Source organism: Brassica napus, chromosome C7 (genome assembly GCF_020379485.1).
Source record: "Brassica napus cultivar Da-Ae chromosome C7, Da-Ae, whole genome shotgun sequence".
Lineage (NCBI taxonomy): Eukaryota > Viridiplantae > Streptophyta > Magnoliopsida > Brassicales > Brassicaceae > Brassica > Brassica napus.
Window position 1 is genome coordinate 36634784 of NC_063450.1, and position 17919 is coordinate 36652702.

Here is a 17919-nt window from a genome sequence, read left to right on the forward strand (position 1 = left end):
TTCATTGGGGTAAATCCCAAATCCCTACAAGGTAAATATTATAGACCCATGTGTAGACAAGAGATTAGTATTGGATGATCAAAAGTAGTCAGTTCTTCTTTTGCATGCAAGTTGTATATTATAGCCTTGTGTAATCTCTGATTCTCTGGTACGTTGATATGCATCTCTTAAACTATTTATATATTTTAAGATAATAATAAAAATGGAGTCAAGAGTCAAGGCTGATGTAACCAAAGCCAAAACAATTTTCGTATAATTACCATTTTTGTAGATTATATATGGCTATGTCCTTGTAGCTACGTCAAAAAACAAATGTCACCTCGTTTTTCTTAATTTACAAATTTATAAAGTACCAAATAAAAACACTTAAACATTCCAGCTGGTTATTTTTTATACCTTCGTTATATGCTTTTAGCTCTTTTCAGTGTAGTTTTTCTTACGTTTTTTTTTAGATTTTCTTAAGTTGAAATAATATTTTACATAATTTGGTTCAAATTTTGATTTGTAAATATAATTATCCAAATTGTGTTAATGTTTTTATATAATGTTCAAATCAGATAATTTCTGATTATATTAAATTTTACTTAGAATTTAATATTTCAAAATCTAAACTATATATCAAACAAAATCCAAAATCGAAACATAAATCAATTAAAATTCTAGTTTAAACACAACTACAAAGTCTACAATGGAATATCCGGGAAATAAAAATGAATGAACCTTTTCTAAAAAGGTCTAATAATTAGTTTTTGGCATTTTGCAGATATATATGTAAAGAGAGGTGTATATATGTATGTATGAGTGCATTAAAAAAGACAAAAAGAATAGATGGAAAAAGAGACAGTCATCTTTTAGAAAAAGCCAAAACCATTTCAGAAAACAAAAGAGACTTGCTCTTTTAAATCCAACACATACCCACAAATCCTCTCCTACGTTTCTCTGTCTTCTGTTCTTGGTTTCTGTGCTCCAAATCTAAAAGGAGTTTTAGGGTTCTTGAGACTGATCATTTGTAAAGGAATGGGTACATGTGGTGGAAGAAACGGCAACGACGTTGGATTTAACGGTCACGGAGGCGGCAGAGTTAGGCCATACGTACGGTCTCCAGTGCCTCGACTCAGATGGACGCCGGAGCTCCACCGTTGTTTCCTTAACGCCGTCGATATGCTTGGTGGCCAACATAGTACGTTTCTTTTCTCCTTCAATATTTCGACAAAAATGCAACCTTTTGTTACTTTGTTTTATTCAAGTTTTTGCTACTTTCTGCTACTTAATTTGTTTCATTTATACATATTTTAAGTTTGAATTTTTGGATCTACTTAAAACAGTTTGGGATTTTCTCGTTGTTTAGTCAAGTGTTTTTAAACCAAGCCTCACACTTTTTGCTAATTTGTTTCATCCATATGTTTTCAAGATTAGATTTGTTAGAAAATTTCAAAAAAGTATGAACATTTTATCATTGTTTGTCTCATCTTGTCAAGTTGTTGAACGATGCCTTCATATTTTTGCTACTTTGTTTCATTCCTATATCTAAAGTTTGGAGTGTTTTTTAAACATGATTACCAAAAAAAAAAAAAAAAAGTTTGGAGTATTTTTTTTTTTTTTTGGATATTTCGTCCAAAGTTTGAAAATTTCTCATTATTTTCTGTCATCATCCTTCGAGAATAATTTTCATCAAGCTTCTGAACCAAGTCACACTTTTGCTATTATGTTTCATGCTCTATAAGATATTAAAGTTACTCATTACCTTTTTCGTGAATAGTCACATAAAGAATCATCATAGTCACCTTTTTAATCTTTTTGTTCTCGTTGTATTTATGTTGGGTTTTATGAAACAGGAGCCACTCCAAAGCTTATTCTTAAGATGATGGATGTGAGGGGACTCACCATTTCACATGTCAAGAGCCATCTCCAGGTAATAGATTTACCTGACGTTACTTTTGTTCTCTCTTAGCCTTATATCTTTTTCCTAGTATCTTGAATATTAAAGTCCCCCTCCCTGTCTCTTCTTTTTTCATCACATACAACAGATGTATAGAGGTTCTAAACTCACTTTGGGCAAATCAGGTATGGATTTTTTCCCCTTTTTTTTTTATTTTTCCATAAATATTCTGAAATTATATGATTTATAGAAGAACTGGACCGCTGATTTTAATCTGAACTGTTAACATCAAAACTATAATAATGGATGGAATTTAATTGTTTTACAGCATCTGTTTGTAGTATGTACTGTTGGTCTAGTGTCATGATTCATAAGACAATTGTTACAAATACATATATCTTTCTTTTAAATTAAAAAAAATAAATTATTTTTATTGATCAAGGGAATATTCATTATAGTCATAGCTTAATATTTCTTTATATATTTTATTTTCATTTTTGGGGGCAGAGGAAAGCTCTTTATCTTCAATAAGAAGAAGACAAGACACTGAAGAAGATTATCTTCATGACAACTTGTCTTTACCCTCAAGGAATGATTGTCTTCTGGGGTATCACTCGTTTCCTCTTTCTTCACATTCTTCTCTTAGGTAAATTTTTACTTATTTATATTTTCTGACATGTTTTTAATTTTGTATCAGTGAAGCTATCATAATATACCCTTTTGTCTGTATTTGAATTGTACTTTTTAATATTGTTTACTTTGGTACAGAGGTGGAAGAAGAGAATATCAGACTTCACAGTCTGGTGGTGGTGGTGATGATGATGACTTTCTTCACATCATAAACATGGAGAAGACGAGAGAAACGACGCCGTTTCCATCACATCATTGCCACAAGGTATATTTTATCAACTTTTATGTCAACATGTAGTATCATCTAATTAGTAAAATATACTCTCATTATATGCTTTTGGATTTAATTTTGAAGTCTTTACCTTTCTAAATCTAGGCCGGTTCAATAATGTTTCTCCTTCGATTCTAGATTGGACATTAGAGTTTGATTTGATGTCTTAACCGGTTTGACTGAAACTGGGTGAAATTTAAAAACCGAGTCGTGTCCGGTTTAGTTACCTAGTTGTCATAGGAACTTATTATAAGGTTTATTGAAATCGGGGTAACACAATCCGAATCTTTTCCGGTTTAGAAGCTGATTTCTTCGTTTGTCTTGTCCTCGATAGACAACAGAGAAGGAGAAGAACACTGGGCAAGAACAAGAAGGGGAAGATTTGTCGTTGTCTCTGTCTTTGAACCATCATCAATGGAGAAGCAACGGATCATCAGTGAGCGAAACCAGTGAAGCAGTCTCCACTTGTTCTGCACCATTCGTCTTCAAAGATTGCTTTGCTTCTTCACCAAAGATTGATCTCAACCTTACTCTTTCAGTTTCTCTCCTCAGCAGCTGAAACCAGTAAATAAATATCTGTCTGCTTAGATTAGTCCCAGTGAAAACATTCAGATGATTTTGTTGTTAAACTCCTAGGATTTCTTGCTTTTCAGAGATTTAAAGTTAATGGAACAAATCTTGAAAATAAAATTTATATAAACCTTAATATCAAGCTGAGCCTTTAAAAATACAAAACAATAATTATTTTAACTCAGCAATAAAACACAGCCAAAACTTAAATCCTAGTCAAAACAATATGCTGGTTTGTTTCATATCTGGACGATTAAAATTAAAAAGGGAAGAGAATAGTTATTTATACATAAAAAAGGATATCAATAAATGATGTGTAATTAACTTTCGAGAAAAAGACAAAAATAGCACTAAATCAAGTTTATGTTCCCAAACTAGCACTCAAGGTGAAAAGTCACAAAAATAGCACTTAATGTTTTATCAAAAGTCACAAACTTAGGGTTTAGAGTTAAAGGGTGGGGTTTAGGATTTAGGGTTTAGGGTTTAGAGTTTAGGGTTTAGGGTTTAGATTTTAGGGTTTAGGGTTTAGGGTTTAAAGTTTAGAGTTTAGGGTTTAGGGTTTATGGTTTAGGGTTTAGGGTTTAGAGTTTAGGGTTTAGGGTTGAGAAATGAGGTTTTGGGGATAAAATTTCAAATTTTGAAAAATAAAAAAATTAAAATTTTCAAAGGATAAACTTAGAAATGTGCTATTTTGGTCATTTTAGTTTTTGAATGCTATTTTTGTGATATAAACTTAGAAATGTGCTATTTTGGAGATTTGCCCTTAACTTTTTCTCAGCGTATTGTTTTGATTATATGATTTAAATTTTGGAACTGTGTTTATTATTGGGTTAAATTCATTATTAAAGGTTTCAGTTTGATATTAACGTTTATGTAAATTTTATTTTCAAGATTTGTTCCATAACTTTAAATCTTTGATAAACAAGAGAAAAAGTTATTTATACATCATTTATTAATATCCATCCATCCAGTAATTTCTCTTGGTAAAATAGTAAAAAAAAAGAAGAAAAAACCCAAATAAAGTCTTAAAATTAACTTAAGTTTTTGGCGTCGGTGCCGACGATGGTCGGTGTAGATGAATCTATCGCACCGTCTTCCCTCGAGGCTCAAGACGATGACGAAGCTCCACGTTTCGTCCCTCGACGCTAAACGCTCCTCCTCCGTCTCCGCCGTATCTTCTTTCATCATGCCGCCGTGCTCCCGTCCTCTACGCCGAGCCGTCATATACATTGTCGCCATTTCCATCTCCATCTTCGTCCTCTACAGATCCCTTGATTCCCTCGACGCCGTCCCCAGCTCCTCCTCGATTTTCTCTCGCATTTTCCCGTCATTCGATTCCTTCCAGTCTCTGGTGAGCTTCTTCCTCCTCTTCGCTTTCACATTGTCACCAGAAATTTTGAAATTCGACGAATGTAGAGTACGATTCTTGATTTAGGGTTTGATCGGTTCATGAACTTGTGCTAATTGAATCTATGATGTTAGATGATTCAAGAAATGTAGAAACTAAGCTAGCATTTGAGTTTGATCTCTTGATTTGAAGATGTTATCTAAACCTATTCTATGATGTTAGGAGCTTGAAGAGCCTAAGCTTGAAGATGTTCTTCGTAGAGCTGCAACTCGTGACAACACAGTGATTCTAACGACTTTGAACGAAGCTTGGGCAGCTCCTGGCTCTGTTATCGACCTCTTCTTCGAGAGTTTTCGAATCGGTGAAGGAACAAGCATGCTCTTGAACCACTTGGTGATCATTGCTCTGGATGCTAAAGCTTACTCCCGTTGCCGAGAGCTTCACAAGCACTGCTTCAGTCTCGAAACAGAAGGTGTTGATTTCTCCGGAAAGGAGGCTTACTTCATGACTCGCTCTTACTTGAAGATGATGTGGAGAAGAATCGACTTCTTGCGTTCTGTTCTTGAATTGGGTTACAACTTTGTCTTCACGGTATAACCATTTTCTTGAACGAGTATGAAAGAATGTGTTTCAGGTTCTTGAAAATGATTCGGTTTTCTTTTGCTTCTCCAGGATGCTGATGTGATGTGGTTCAGAAACCCTTTTACGCGGTTTTACAGATACGCTGACTTCCAGATTGCTTGTGACCATTACTTAGGAAGGTCGAATGATTTAGAGAATAGACCCAACGGAGGGTTTAGCTTTGTGAGGTCTAACAACAGAACTATACTCTTCTACAAGTACTGGTACGCTTCACGGATCAGGTACTCGGGGTATCACGACCAGGACGTTCTTAACTTCATCAAGAGGGAGCCTTTTGTTTTCCGGATTGGGCTTAGGATTAGGTTCTTGAACACGGCGTATTTTGGTGGACTCTGTGAACCAAGCAAAGATATGAATCTGGTTCGTACCATGCATGCGAATTGCTGCTTTGGTATGGATAGTAAGCTTCATGATCTTAGAATCATGCTTCAAGATTGGAGAGACTTTATGGCTTTGCCACTTCATCTTAAACAGGAGTCTGGTTTCTCTTGGAAAGTTCCTCAGAATTGCAGGTTTTTGAATTTGAATCCATCTTGTTTTATTTCTACTAGCGATTGTTTAAGGAAATCATGATTGTTTTTGTTTGTTTGCAGTCTTGATTCACTTCGGAGATATGATGAGTCTATGTATGAAGAAGAGAGCGAGCCACCAGGAGAATCCCAAGAGTGAAGTGTGTATGTGTTTACAAATGTATATAGAGATTTGTTTTCGTTACATGAAGAAGAAGAAAGATGGAAGCCAAGTTTTGTAAAAATCATCGATCGTTCTCAAAGAGGAACACATAATGCAAATGTCTTGTTTGTTGTGCCAGAAGAGCCCATTTTCTCTAGTAATGAGTACTTGTTCATTAATATTTGCAATTTCTAACAAATATTTTCTAGCCACATTTATGTGTTCAAAGTGTAATCTCGACATGCAAGATTTTAAATTGACGTTTGGTGGACAAACTACAAACTGTTAATGCCAGATTGTTTTATGCAATTGAAAAACTGGCAAAAAGAAATATGAAATGTAAACAGAGTTATAAAATAAGAAGTTTCTCATATAAGTGATCTACTTGAAATCGTTACATGAAAAATGATTAAGTGGGTACACGTTTATGTGATGACAAATTATATGAACTAACAAATTTACCTCCTTAGTCCAAGAGAAGAAACCACCGTGTGCCGCAACAACCAGGCACGTAGCCTATATACCATATTTACATTTCAAGAATAACTTGTTTTTTTTTTTTAATTGAAAAAGGGCTTAGAATAACTTGGCTACGTTCTGAAAAAGAGAGAATGACTTGGTTCATGATTACATTACTTAATTAAAATGAAATTATACTTTTTTTTTCTTTTCGAATTACATGATGTTTTCAATTTTTAATGTAAATTTTAATGATTTTATGCTATATGACTTCTTATATTATGCAAATTACTTTTTATTAGTTTAATTATGGTTAGTTATATAGTTTATGATGTTTCTGTTAAGAAAATGTATAAAATTAAATGTTTTTAATATGTCTGCACAATTCCAAACCGTTAAATAAAAAAACGGAGGGAATATTTTATATTTGAACGTAAATGTGAAGAAGAAGCATCGAAATAAACTAGAAAAAATGTTAACAAGATATCGGCCATTTGTTTTAATTAAACCAATCATTGGTATATTAAAAGAAAGATTTGTCTATGATAGTCCTAGAAGAACTTGTTTCATTCGCATAGACAATTCCGACAACAATACCATATATGTGAAGGTAAATAAAAACATTCCTAGATTGAAGATATCAAACTTCTCTTAAAGATTTATTTGACATTCGTCTGCAGCACTCTTTGTTTCGTGCGATCTATACATCAACAACACTCTTATACGTACATTTCAGTTAAACTATTGTATCTGTTTGTCAGAAAAAGCTCTTGTAAGTAAACTCTCAAACCCAAGGCAGACTGACTTGAACAAAAATCAAACTACAGGACACTATATGCATTCGGCTTGATACGTTAGCGAGTTTAATTTTGTAGTTCTTTCCGAATTAATGTAATGTTTAGTGCCTTTGCATAGTTTTTTTTTTTTTTTTTTTTGGTAACTCTGGTATCTGGGCAGCCACATTCCCAACTATCTCCCGGTAGGGGGTCCAGCGCCCCAACGGAAGGGATGTTAAATCCGCTGTGGCCGGGACTCGAACTCGTGATGGCGGGCACCTCAGCCGAGGTTCCTATACCACCAGACCACGAGGCCCGGTTCCTTTGCATAGTTATGTTTCATATTAGAACGATAGGCAATCTTTTGAGCGTCAGATACAAGATTCCCTCCATTTTATGTAATGATTTATAATATCTCTTTTTTCCCCATATAATATCTCGAGGTATGAGTTTATGTAATCAGCCAGTTTATTAACATTTTAAGGTCTACTAGTTTTTGGTTTATTGTAATATCTGCTCAATTTGTTGTTGATATAAAGATTCTGACCTTGAAAGATAAGTCAATTAAAGAAGAGAACAAACAAAAAGTGAATTATTAAGCTCAAACTAACTCAGAGTGAAGAACAAAGCTTAGCATTAGTCAATGTTTGTAACGTTCGCGACAGTATTGTTATTCAAGATACCATCTTCGAAAGGTTTATAGGCTCTTCATGACTTACACACGGTCATATACTTTCTTAGATACATATGAAAGATTTATAGGCTCTCCTTGACTTACACGCGGCACAATGTTTTCCTTAATAATTTATAAATTTTACTTAAAAAGATATGAAAGACTTATAGCTTTTCATTAATTTACAAGTGGCAAAACATATGTTTAGATAGATATGAAAATTTTATAGGCTCTCCATGACTTACACGCGGCATTATTTTTTTGGGTTATTTGTAGTTTATAACCGTTGTCACTTGTTAGTAATAATCACGCATAAATCCAAAATAAAATTTGACAAAATACCCATTTATTAGTCTGTTTTAAGAAAATTATATAAAATTACATAACTTTAATCTGAATTATGTTACTACCCCAAAATTTTGTTTTCCTTACATAGGACCCAAATCAATCATTTAACTTCATCTTTTTCAAAATTTTATGTGGTAAAAAAATTAATTTTCATAGATATTGAGATAAATTATGGTTTCAAAAAATCTTATTTCAACAGCATAATATTGTCATAGACATCCATTGGTGTAAATTTCGTATGCAATTGGAACCAGGGAATTGGACTATATAGATTTAAAACTATCAGTTTTGGGTTTTTAGCAAAAGATTTGACATCTCAACGTTAATGTCTATATTAAGAAATTTGACATCCCAAGAAAAAAAAAATTGACATCCAAATTCGTATTTAAGCATTGTATATATTTCCTTTTTGGTAATAGCGTTGTATATATAAAAGGGTGATTTTGTTGGTTAAAAAAGTTGAGTTTTAATTTTTAAAATATAATAATTGATTGAATCAAAAATAAAATAAAAAATATTTTGTCATTTTTTTTAATGTCCTCACAAGTGGGGATAGAATGGAAAATATTTAAAGAACCTGTTTTTTTTTGTTTAAAGAGAACCTATTGTTGTTGTTTTCTTAAAGTAATTTTAATATATGAAATTATGAATGGTAGGTTTTTTTTTGAAAAAGGGCTTAATTATGAATGGTAGTTACAGTAACAACTTTAGTCAAATTGAAATTTAGCTAATAATATGAAAACTTTGAAAGTGATTTATTAAAGTAATTAATGATTGGCAAAACTGTATTAACTCTTCTTAAATTTGCTCATACCCATTTATTACACGCTGTGTGTGTATACAATCTATGTATATATATATATGGCCATCTATTCCCTACTTAGAAGCACGCAACTGATAGCAACGCTTCCAAATCTTACCTCAAACTCTACGAGCTAAAAGAGGTGAAGTTCTTTTTCTATCTTTATATTAAATCTTGCACTGTTTTCATATTTTTAGATGTACTTACTGTTGATTTGAAAGAATTTATGTTCGAATCTGTATGTGAGAGGAAAGGTTACGGTTCAAGTGTCATTGTTATCGGGAATAGCAATTGTTATTCCTTTTCCTAAAAAATCTTTGCATAGCAAAAATAATTGTTCAAATAAAACCATAACGTCATATCATCATATGTGTTTTGGATTATCTTATGGTGGGGTTTAATTAAATATGTTTAACACAGTATTAACTCTTACTCATGAACAAAGACCCACCCATATGTACCAATGGATTGATTTTCTTGATCTCTTTCTTTTGAGAATAGACTGAATTTTTAAATAAATATGTTAAAGACTGTTTGTAAATATCTTAACATACATATAAGCAAATTAAAGTTTATAATAATTTCTTAACTAATTTATTTTTAAATAGCAGTATGTCAGATTAATTTTCTGCTCAATATATATACCGGTTGCTGTAAAACTATATTATCTTAAGAAAATATTAATAGACATTAACAGCAACGTTATGAAAAATTATGTGTGAATTTAGTTGTTTTGTAATTTAACTGAATAAATAAAAGATGTTTGGATCAATCACTCGGGAATCATAATATAGAGTTGTTTGATTTGTTTTTACCCAATTGCTTGAATACATATGGGAGGAGATGACGAAATATAGTTAAAATTTTGGAGTATCCTTTTTTGTTTTACTTTCCACATACATGAAAAATATATACAATCATTCTTCCTTTTTACCTTTGAAATATCTCTTTTTAACCTTCTATGACACATAGATCATACATTCATATAAGTGTAATATGATATGATAGGACATTTAAAACAAAAAGAAGAGACCCAATTGATAAAAAAAAAAAAGAAGAAGAAGAGACCCATATGAGATGAGATGATTACGATTGTGAAAAATAAGCTTATTTTGTTAAGAATATAAGAAAATATTAGATGCTTTGTGTAGTAACCTTTGGAAAGTCGAGAAAATAAAAAATACAGAGTTGTCGAATTAACAAAGATAACATACTCTCGTATCTAATTATTTTAGGAAGCACTAATCAGATTTTTCTTAGAATTAGTACTAGTGTTTTTTAGTTATATATAATATAGTGGTTAGTTTTAGTAACCGCTAATTAAGAAGTAGAAAATTTACATTATGTTAATTTAATAGCTAGTTCATTTTCAAACTCGAAAACTTTACACTGTTGGATCTACTCCAGCATTAAAATCACGTACGCACATCATTTCAACTTTTTCATTTTCTTCTTCTACATTATTTAATTAGTGTCATAACACTATGGTAATCTGCTTTATAAAAATAAACTTTTTAGATCCGATTTCACTTTTAATTTATTATTCACATATGTTAGCGAGGGAGAGGAGCTGTTGAGGCTTTGTCTCACGCACCAGCCACTGTCGTTATGTGGCAAAAGGATTGGGTCCACCGACCTCTGTAGTTCTCATTTTCCTTTCTAAAATTTACATATTCAGAAGAAAATAATCAATTGCTCTGTATTGGTGTTAGTGTCTATATTCGACACCCAAATTAATTATAATAGTTTGGTTCAATAGCGCAACAAACAAAACAAACTTTTTCTTAAATGCATAACATGTATATAGTTTTAGTATCCTATGTAATATAGATCAATACACAAGAGATTAAACCTACACCAAACTAACAAAGGTAGATTGATTTAATTTGATTATATAGATTCCTTTAAACTTAATATGAACTCTTAAGAGCGACTGAAAAAAAAACTCTTAAGAGAACCCTACCCTAAGAATCCTCCGTTAAACATTCTCTCGACGCTCTAGGCTATTGATAGAGTTGGGTGTGAACATTTTTTCACTAGCCTAATACTCGTTTCACTTGTCACTTTCATCTTCTCTTCTATTACCTGACATATATTTTTATGTATTTAAAAAAAATCGCTAAAAAAGTTCAATAATAATTATTTTAAAATCTGGAATATCCCATTTTTAGGGCTTTATTGAGATAAGATATCAGTGGAAGTCAAAAAAATTTAATGTTAAAGAGTTTCTTCTCTCTAGTTTCATTTCATTTCTTTTTTTTTTCCTTGTCTCCTCTCTCTCTCTCACCATCACACAGAACACATAAGAATCCATGGCTGCTTCTTCATCCTCTGCTGCTTCCTTCTTTGGAGTTCGACAAGATGAACAGTCTCACCTGCTTCCTCCTAATTCCTCTGCAGCCGTTCCTCCTCCTCCTCCTCCTCCTCACCACCGGCCACCGCAGCCTCAGCAACCCCTTGAAGCTCCACCGCAGAAAAAGAAAAGAAACCAACCAAGAACTCCAAGTAAGCTAATTACCATCCCTTAATTGAAATCTTATCATCATAATCTTATAAAATCATGTGATCAATTTTTAGTATCATTAAGTAGTAAAAAAGAGAGATCCCTTTTTCATCTCCCTTTTTCTCTCTTTTCTCAGTTTCCAAATCTTGAAATAAGCAAATTAGCAAACACAAGTTATTGATTTTCCAAGATTGAGATTATAATTAGTTACATACCATGCAATATAAAATCTCTTTTAATTAATTAATAATTTTACCCTCAATGTTTTGTTCTTCTCTATTAGATTCAGATGCAGAAGTGATAGCTTTATCTCCAAAGACACTAATGGCTACAAACAGATTCATATGTGAAGTATGCAACAAAGGGTTTCAAAGAGAACAGAATCTACAACTTCACCGAAGAGGACACAATCTTCCATGGAAACTTAAGCAAAAATCGACCAAAGAAGTGAAGAGGAAAGTGTATCTTTGTCCGGAGCCCTCGTGCGTCCACCATGATCCGTCACGTGCTCTCGGAGACCTCACCGGAATCAAGAAACATTATTACCGTAAACACGGTGAAAAAAAGTGGAAATGCGAGAAATGTTCTAAGCGTTACGCTGTTCAATCTGATTGGAAAGCTCACTCCAAGACTTGTGGTACCAAAGAATATCGTTGCGATTGTGGTACACTCTTCTCCAGGTAAATATTCTGAACTTTTGAACTCTTTAAATTATAATTAATCCTATATGATATGGGTGTGAATGTGTGTCTGGGTCATTCTTCATAGACTAGGGTTTTTTTTTTTTTTGATAAGGGGGCTTTTTTTCTTAGGTTCGCTTTCTGTTTCGCCTCGAAGTCTTCGATGCTCTTATCGCTTTCTTTCGTGCAGTAATTTCTTTCTTTTTTCCTTTTAAATTAAAATTATAAAAATAAAATGGATACATGAACACACGTGAATGTGTGTGCATATACCTATATATGTATATGACTGAAACTGCCATATTTCATAAGATGCTTTCTGGCAGAAACTCAAAACCAAAGAGGACGAATTTAATTTCTTTTTAATTTATTGTTTTTGTCTATATATTTTACCTTGGAAACACCGCCAGATTTTCTGTCATAAAATTTATTAATATATTTTTAGATTTTTTTTTCTTAGATTTAAAAAGATTCTTATAATATGGGCAATTCACGTGCTGCTAAACCATATAATATCTCTAGAGAGTTGTTGCTACAGTATTTGTTGTCTTAGACCAGGATACTAGAGGGTTTCTTAGCGTGTGGATCCCGCGTAGGACCCACTTTTTTTTAAGAAACTGGTTACAAAAACTACTAAATAGTAGTCGGTTTTTAAGGGTTTCTTACACTGTTCGCGGACCCCAGTAACACGTGGCGGCTCACGATTGGTTCGTTTTTTTTTTTTCTAAATTCCAAAAAGTAAAAAAAAAAAAAATTAAGAAACCCCATTTGGAGTTTCAGGGATAATGATGCTGTGCAAATTTTACTAACATATTACTCGTTTTCATTAATCGGGTGTAATCTGCACCATATATAACCACACACCGCATAATTATTTTGATTAATTACTATATACATTTTGCATAAAATGGCTTCAAACTGCATAGAAGTGATAACTAATATATTAAATTTTAACAAAAACTAGTATATTAAAAACATTTCAAATTAGGAGTATTTTTCAGTCTTGGTTGGCATTGCTATGTTTGTGTGTGTGCGCGTCAATAAAGAGGAGTTCTATAAATGGAACGAAGGTATTAAAAATATGGTGGTATATAATTATATACATAATTACTTATTTAACCATTTATGCATAACATATTAGTCCTTCATTGAATATATGCTGAAGTTGCATTTATTGGATTTACAGGATCTAGGATTAAGACAGATTCAGATATTCATTTGACAATCATTCTCTCCATATACTACTACTATTGTGAAACTTAACTTTTTCACCTACCTATTTGATTCTTTTGCGTATTCATTTATATATACATTAACACATACATTACACATTAAATTACTAGTTTCCAATGACGAGCATATCTTAGGCATAATATTTGGTCGGAATTGAATAATATTTATGGTCATTGCTTACTGCATGTATACTGATTTATACATGTTGCTCGTACACATAATCATATAGACACGGACATACATCATCATAGTTGAAGTATGACACAACATTGTACTCCTATTTATGTATATACGTGCATTATTCGTAAATACATCAAGGCATGTGAGTGTGTAAGCTGTTTAAAATTACATAGCTGAAATAATAATATGATGTGTCATAGAGTAGGAGAGTGACTTTCTATCTATCTATCTATTTTTCAAGATCCAATAATTACACGCGAATCTATTTGAAGCTACGTGACATGAAGAGTCTCTCTCTATATTTATAAATATTTCTCTCTCACCTTTCCCAAAATATGTCTTTTTTTTTTTTGAATTATGTCTTCTTAATTTTTTTTTTTGAAACTGTAATATGTCTTCTTATTTCGTCATTTGATTAATATACCTGACGATCCAATAGATTCCGTTGTTACATTACTCTTCTTTTTGTTTTGGTGTGTCGCAGGCGAGACAGTTTCATTACACATAGAGCCTTCTGTGACGCGTTGGCTCAAGAGAGTGCGAGACACCCAACTTCTTTGACTTCTTTGCCAAGTCACCACTTTCCCTACGGACAAAACACCAACAACTCCAACAACAACACTTCAAGCATGATCCTTGGTTTGCCCCACATTGGGAACCCACAAAATCTTGATCATCAGTCCGGTGACGTTCTTCGACTTGGAAGCGGCGGAGGAGGTGGAGGGGGCGCCTCACGATCTTCCTCAGATCTCATTGCTGCAAATGCTTCAGGTTACTTCATGCAAGAGCAAAACCCTAGCTTTCATGATCAGCAAGACCATCATCAACATCAACAACAAGGGTTTTTGGCTGCAAGCAATAACATCAAGCCATCTCCAATGAATTTTCAGCAGAGTCTGATGCAGTTCTCAAATGATAACCATAATTCTCCTTCCTCCAATCTCTTCAATCTAAGCTTCCTATCTGGAAACAACGGAATTGCTTCTGGTACAAGCAACCCTAATGCTGCTGCTGTTCCTTCGGGTAATCATATGATTTCAAACCATTTTGGTGGTGAAAATGCTGTTGGAGGAAGCGGAGGAGGAAGTACTGGTCTCTTCCCTAACAATCTGATGAGTTCAGCAGGCAGAATCAATTCAGGAGCAGTGCCTTCACTCTATAGCTCGTCAATGCAAAACCCTAATTCAGCATCTCACATGTCAGCCACTGCTCTTCTTCAGAAAGCTGCTCAAATGGGTTCATCAACCTCAAGCAGCAACAACAATACAAACAATGCCTCGTCAATTCTAAGAAGCTTTGGGAGTGGAATGTACGGAGAAAACGAGAGTAATCTTCACGATTTGATGAACTCTTTCTCCAACCCTGGCGCAACTGGAAACAGCGCTAATGGAGTAGATTCTCAGTTTGGTACGTACGGAGGAGTGAACAAAGGACTAAGCGCTGATAAACAGAACATGACTAGAGACTTTCTTGGAGTTGGACAGATCGTAAGAAGCATGAGTGGAAGCGCAGGGTTTCAACAACAACAGCAGCAGCAACATGGGAATGGTGGTAGAGAAAGAGTTGGCTCTTCGTCGGATTCCGCCGATAGAAACAGCATGAATGTGAATCCTGGTGGTGGTGGTTCGACAAGTTCACCACCGTATGGAATCCATCATGCAAGTTTCTAGCCAAGGGAAAAAATTTAAAGGTTTTGAATTCATCGAGTACGTCCATGCTATATCTTTCAGGTATGCATGTCGTCATCAAAATCCCATTTGAAGTAGTCCCTCAGTATTTAAGTTTATCAGAAAAGTAATAATAAATAGTTACATTTATCTAAACTCAGCTCTCTTTTTGTAAAATATTTTGCCGTTATAGTTTTATATAAATGGATTTCTCCTGAACAATATTCAGAGTTTATAGTTTATTGTTTCATAATGAAGAATTTTTTATATAATAATATTTTACATAGTTTTGCAGTTCTAAATTCTCTTGGGTTGTGACAAAAAAAAAAAAAATTCTCTTGGATTATGACGATAACATAATATTATTTATAATGGCTTATGTAGTTCAGATAAATAATAATTTGATTATTTGTGGAGTCAATTCTAAGTCTATGTTCTGTATATTACGGTCAAATAATTTGGATGTGAATACTGCTTTTAGTATTATTTTATTTCGTTAAAATAACAGTTTCGATTTTTATATTTGGCTGACACATTTATCGTCTTATCATTGCATGGGGCAGTCAATGAGTTGGAGAGTACAAGCAGCCTTTGCTAAGTTTCTTTGTCTTTTTGTTTTTATTTTCTTTTATTTGCCTTTTTATTCTTCAATTTCTTTTCATTTGTCATCCTCACTAGCTGGCAATGTCACGAGTGTATGTTCTCTGATCCCCTTTCTAAATATCTCGATACATGTATACATACATGTCACATGTGCATAAATATGTGCCTTTGTATGTAACATATTCCTACCATATCCTAAAGAGTTGTCCCCATCATATTTTAAATTTAACGGTCCAAAATAAACAAACAACGTTCACGAGTCTGCATTATTGATGCTATAATTTTTCGGTTAAAAAGTAGCATCAACATAAAATTAATTCTAATGCAAGTCTATTTGGTACGATTCCGATTTTAGTTTGAAAACATGTCTTCCTTAAATATATAATTTGTCCTTACAAAAATTAATATTTTTTCTGATTTCATTGGATCTAGATTTGTTTTGAGTTTTTCTTCTTTTTGTGGAAGGGGAGAACGGGAGAGTTATGTATTTTTATGAAGTTTTAATCGATTTCTAGAATTTGTTTTATTAAAAATGAATTACTTTGGTGTGCATGTGTGAATATTATAAAATACATTATGGTTATTTGACCAAAAAATACATTATTGTTTCTTGGCAAAAAAAAATACATTATTGTTGACAATATCTAGAATTATTGGAATAATTAGTTATATTAATAATAGCATTATAAAGTCATTGTCGTGATAATTTAAATGGAGAATAACAATAACGATAATATCATATATACAATGTAGGACATATATACATGCAAGTAAGGAGGCCCATCGACGTGCAACGAGAGGGAGAGATGGTACCGTTGTCTCACCAAAAACAGATAGCTCTTTTTCCATCTTTTCTTCTTTTTCATTCTGAATATATATATTTTGTCAAAAAATCAAAAGTGTTCAAAGTTAGAGCTGGGAATTTGGGTCATTACCCGCGGGTCTCGCCCCGTTTGACCCGCCGCGGGGCGGGTGCGGGTCGATCGATTTACAAATTTCAGCATGCGGGTGCGGGTGCGGGTTGAGTCGATTTTTAGCGGGGCCGGTGCGGGTCAACCAAATTTGAGTCGCGGGTATCCGCCGACCCGCAAAATATTTTTTTTTTTATTTTTTTCTAAATTTTTTAAAAATAAATAAAAATAAAAATAAAAATAAAAATATGTAAAAAATATATAAATTAATGAAAATTATATAATTTAAATTATAAATGTATAATTTTTATTATAAAAAGTAATTAATTGATAAAAAAATAATTATTTATTAAATTTAATATTATCTGCGGGCCTCGCGGGTTACCCGTAATCTTAGCGGGGCGGGTGCGGGTTTACGATTTTTCTTTCGCGAGTTATGCGGGTCGAAATTTTGAGTTTAAAAAATAGAGTCGATCCGCGGGTTGGCGAGTCATGCGGGGCGGGTTGACCCGCGAACCCAGCCCTGTTCAAAGTATATATAATTAATGGTTAATTAATCCATATGTAAAATCCAAAGTTGAATACACTTGAAGAACAATTCATATCGTTACCATCGACAATAAAATAGTTTGTTTATGATCAGAAATTGGCGACGTAAATAATGGAATATTACCAATTATGTCCTTCAAAGGTAGCTAGTCAAACTTTGAACCAAGATACTGATTTTTAATAGAATTATTGTTTATTGCTTTTACATTTTTTTTTATAATTGACAACCTTCAATTCATTGATAAAAGTTACTAAAAATAAAATACATGAATTTTGTTCAAGTTCGATTTTAGGAACCGGCCATATGATTATGGTGATCATTTTCTTCTTCTTTTTCAAAAAAAGAAGAAGATTATGGTGATCATGTTCTTTGAAGAATATCAGATTTGATAAAGATTGGTGGATCAGACAAGAGTAATGTAGCCGCTAAATGCTATAATGGTTGCTGTACAATAATGGAAAAACAGATGAATAAACAGAAGAAAGTAAATTACATAGATATTTAATGTGATTCATCATCAAT

The 17919-nt window shown here is 33.0% G+C and overlaps 3 protein-coding genes across 6 annotated transcripts; all 3 read left to right on the plus strand.

Annotated features, from left to right (window-relative positions):
- Nucleotides 1–810: 810 nt before the first annotated feature.
- LOC106439294 (putative Myb family transcription factor At1g14600) lies at nt 811–3492 on the plus strand. Its single transcript, XM_013880701.3, has 6 exons — nt 811–1180; nt 1836–1912; nt 2028–2064; nt 2387–2525; nt 2648–2774; nt 3115–3492. The coding sequence occupies exons 1-6, from the start codon at nt 1018–1020 to the stop codon at nt 3337–3339; spliced, it is 768 nt and encodes a 255-aa protein (XP_013736155.1). The 5' UTR covers nt 811–1017; the 3' UTR covers nt 3340–3492.
- An 857-nt stretch (nt 3493–4349) lies between these two features.
- On the plus strand, nt 4350–6230 carry LOC106439295 (uncharacterized protein At4g15970-like). Of its 2 annotated transcripts, none has more exons than XM_013880703.3 (4): nt 4350–4701; nt 4924–5289; nt 5371–5852; nt 5934–6230. In XM_013880703.3, the coding sequence occupies exons 1-4, from the start codon at nt 4426–4428 to the stop codon at nt 6007–6009; spliced, it is 1200 nt and encodes a 399-aa protein (XP_013736157.1). In that variant the 5' UTR covers nt 4350–4425; the 3' UTR covers nt 6010–6230. The 2 variants fall into 2 exon arrangements, with proteins under 2 accessions (XP_013736157.1, XP_013736156.1); XM_013880702.3 differs by having other exon boundaries at nt 4355–4701; nt 4921–5289.
- Nucleotides 6231–11255: 5025 nt separating this feature from the next.
- Nucleotides 11256–16848, plus strand: LOC106439296 (protein indeterminate-domain 5, chloroplastic). 3 transcript variants are annotated; one of them, XR_007326586.1, is made up of 4 exons: nt 11256–11575; nt 11857–12253; nt 14151–15396; nt 15897–16160. XR_007326586.1 is itself a non-coding variant. In XM_048763679.1 (3 exons), exons 1-3 carry the CDS (start codon nt 11383–11385, stop codon nt 15334–15336), a joined length of 1776 nt encoding a protein of 591 aa, XP_048619636.1. In that variant the 5' UTR covers nt 11256–11382; the 3' UTR covers nt 15337–15555. The 3 variants fall into 3 exon arrangements, 1 of the variants encoding a protein (XP_048619636.1); XR_007326587.1 differs by lacking the exon at nt 15897–16160 and adding an exon at nt 16690–16848 and having other exon boundaries at nt 11261–11575; XM_048763679.1 differs by lacking the exon at nt 15897–16160 and having other exon boundaries at nt 14151–15555.
- Nucleotides 16849–17919: the final 1071 nt, after the last annotated feature.

Coding starts and splice junctions, on each gene's coding strand:
- LOC106439294 (XM_013880701.3), top strand. CDS start 1,018: ATGGGTACATGTGGTGGAAGAAACGGCAACGACGTTGGATTTAACGGT. Junction 1,913..2,027: donor ATGTCAAGAGCCATCTCCAG/GTAATAGATTTA, acceptor CACATACAACAG/ATGTATAGAGGTTCTAAACT. Junction 2,065..2,386: donor ACTCACTTTGGGCAAATCAG/GTATGGATTTTT, acceptor TTTTGGGGGCAG/AGGAAAGCTCTTTATCTTCA.
- LOC106439295 (XM_013880702.3), top strand. CDS start 4,426: ATGAATCTATCGCACCGTCTTCCCTCGAGGCTCAAGACGATGACGAAG. Junction 4,702..4,920: donor TCGATTCCTTCCAGTCTCTG/GTGAGCTTCTTC, acceptor CTATGATGTTAG/GAGCTTGAAGAGCCTAAGCT. Junction 5,853..5,933: donor AAAGTTCCTCAGAATTGCAG/GTTTTTGAATTT, acceptor GTTTGTTTGCAG/TCTTGATTCACTTCGGAGAT.
- LOC106439296 (XM_048763679.1), top strand. CDS start 11,383: ATGGCTGCTTCTTCATCCTCTGCTGCTTCCTTCTTTGGAGTTCGACAA. Junction 11,576..11,856: donor AAACCAACCAAGAACTCCAA/GTAAGCTAATTA, acceptor CTTCTCTATTAG/ATTCAGATGCAGAAGTGATA. Junction 12,254..14,150: donor TGTGGTACACTCTTCTCCAG/GTAAATATTCTG, acceptor GGTGTGTCGCAG/GCGAGACAGTTTCATTACAC.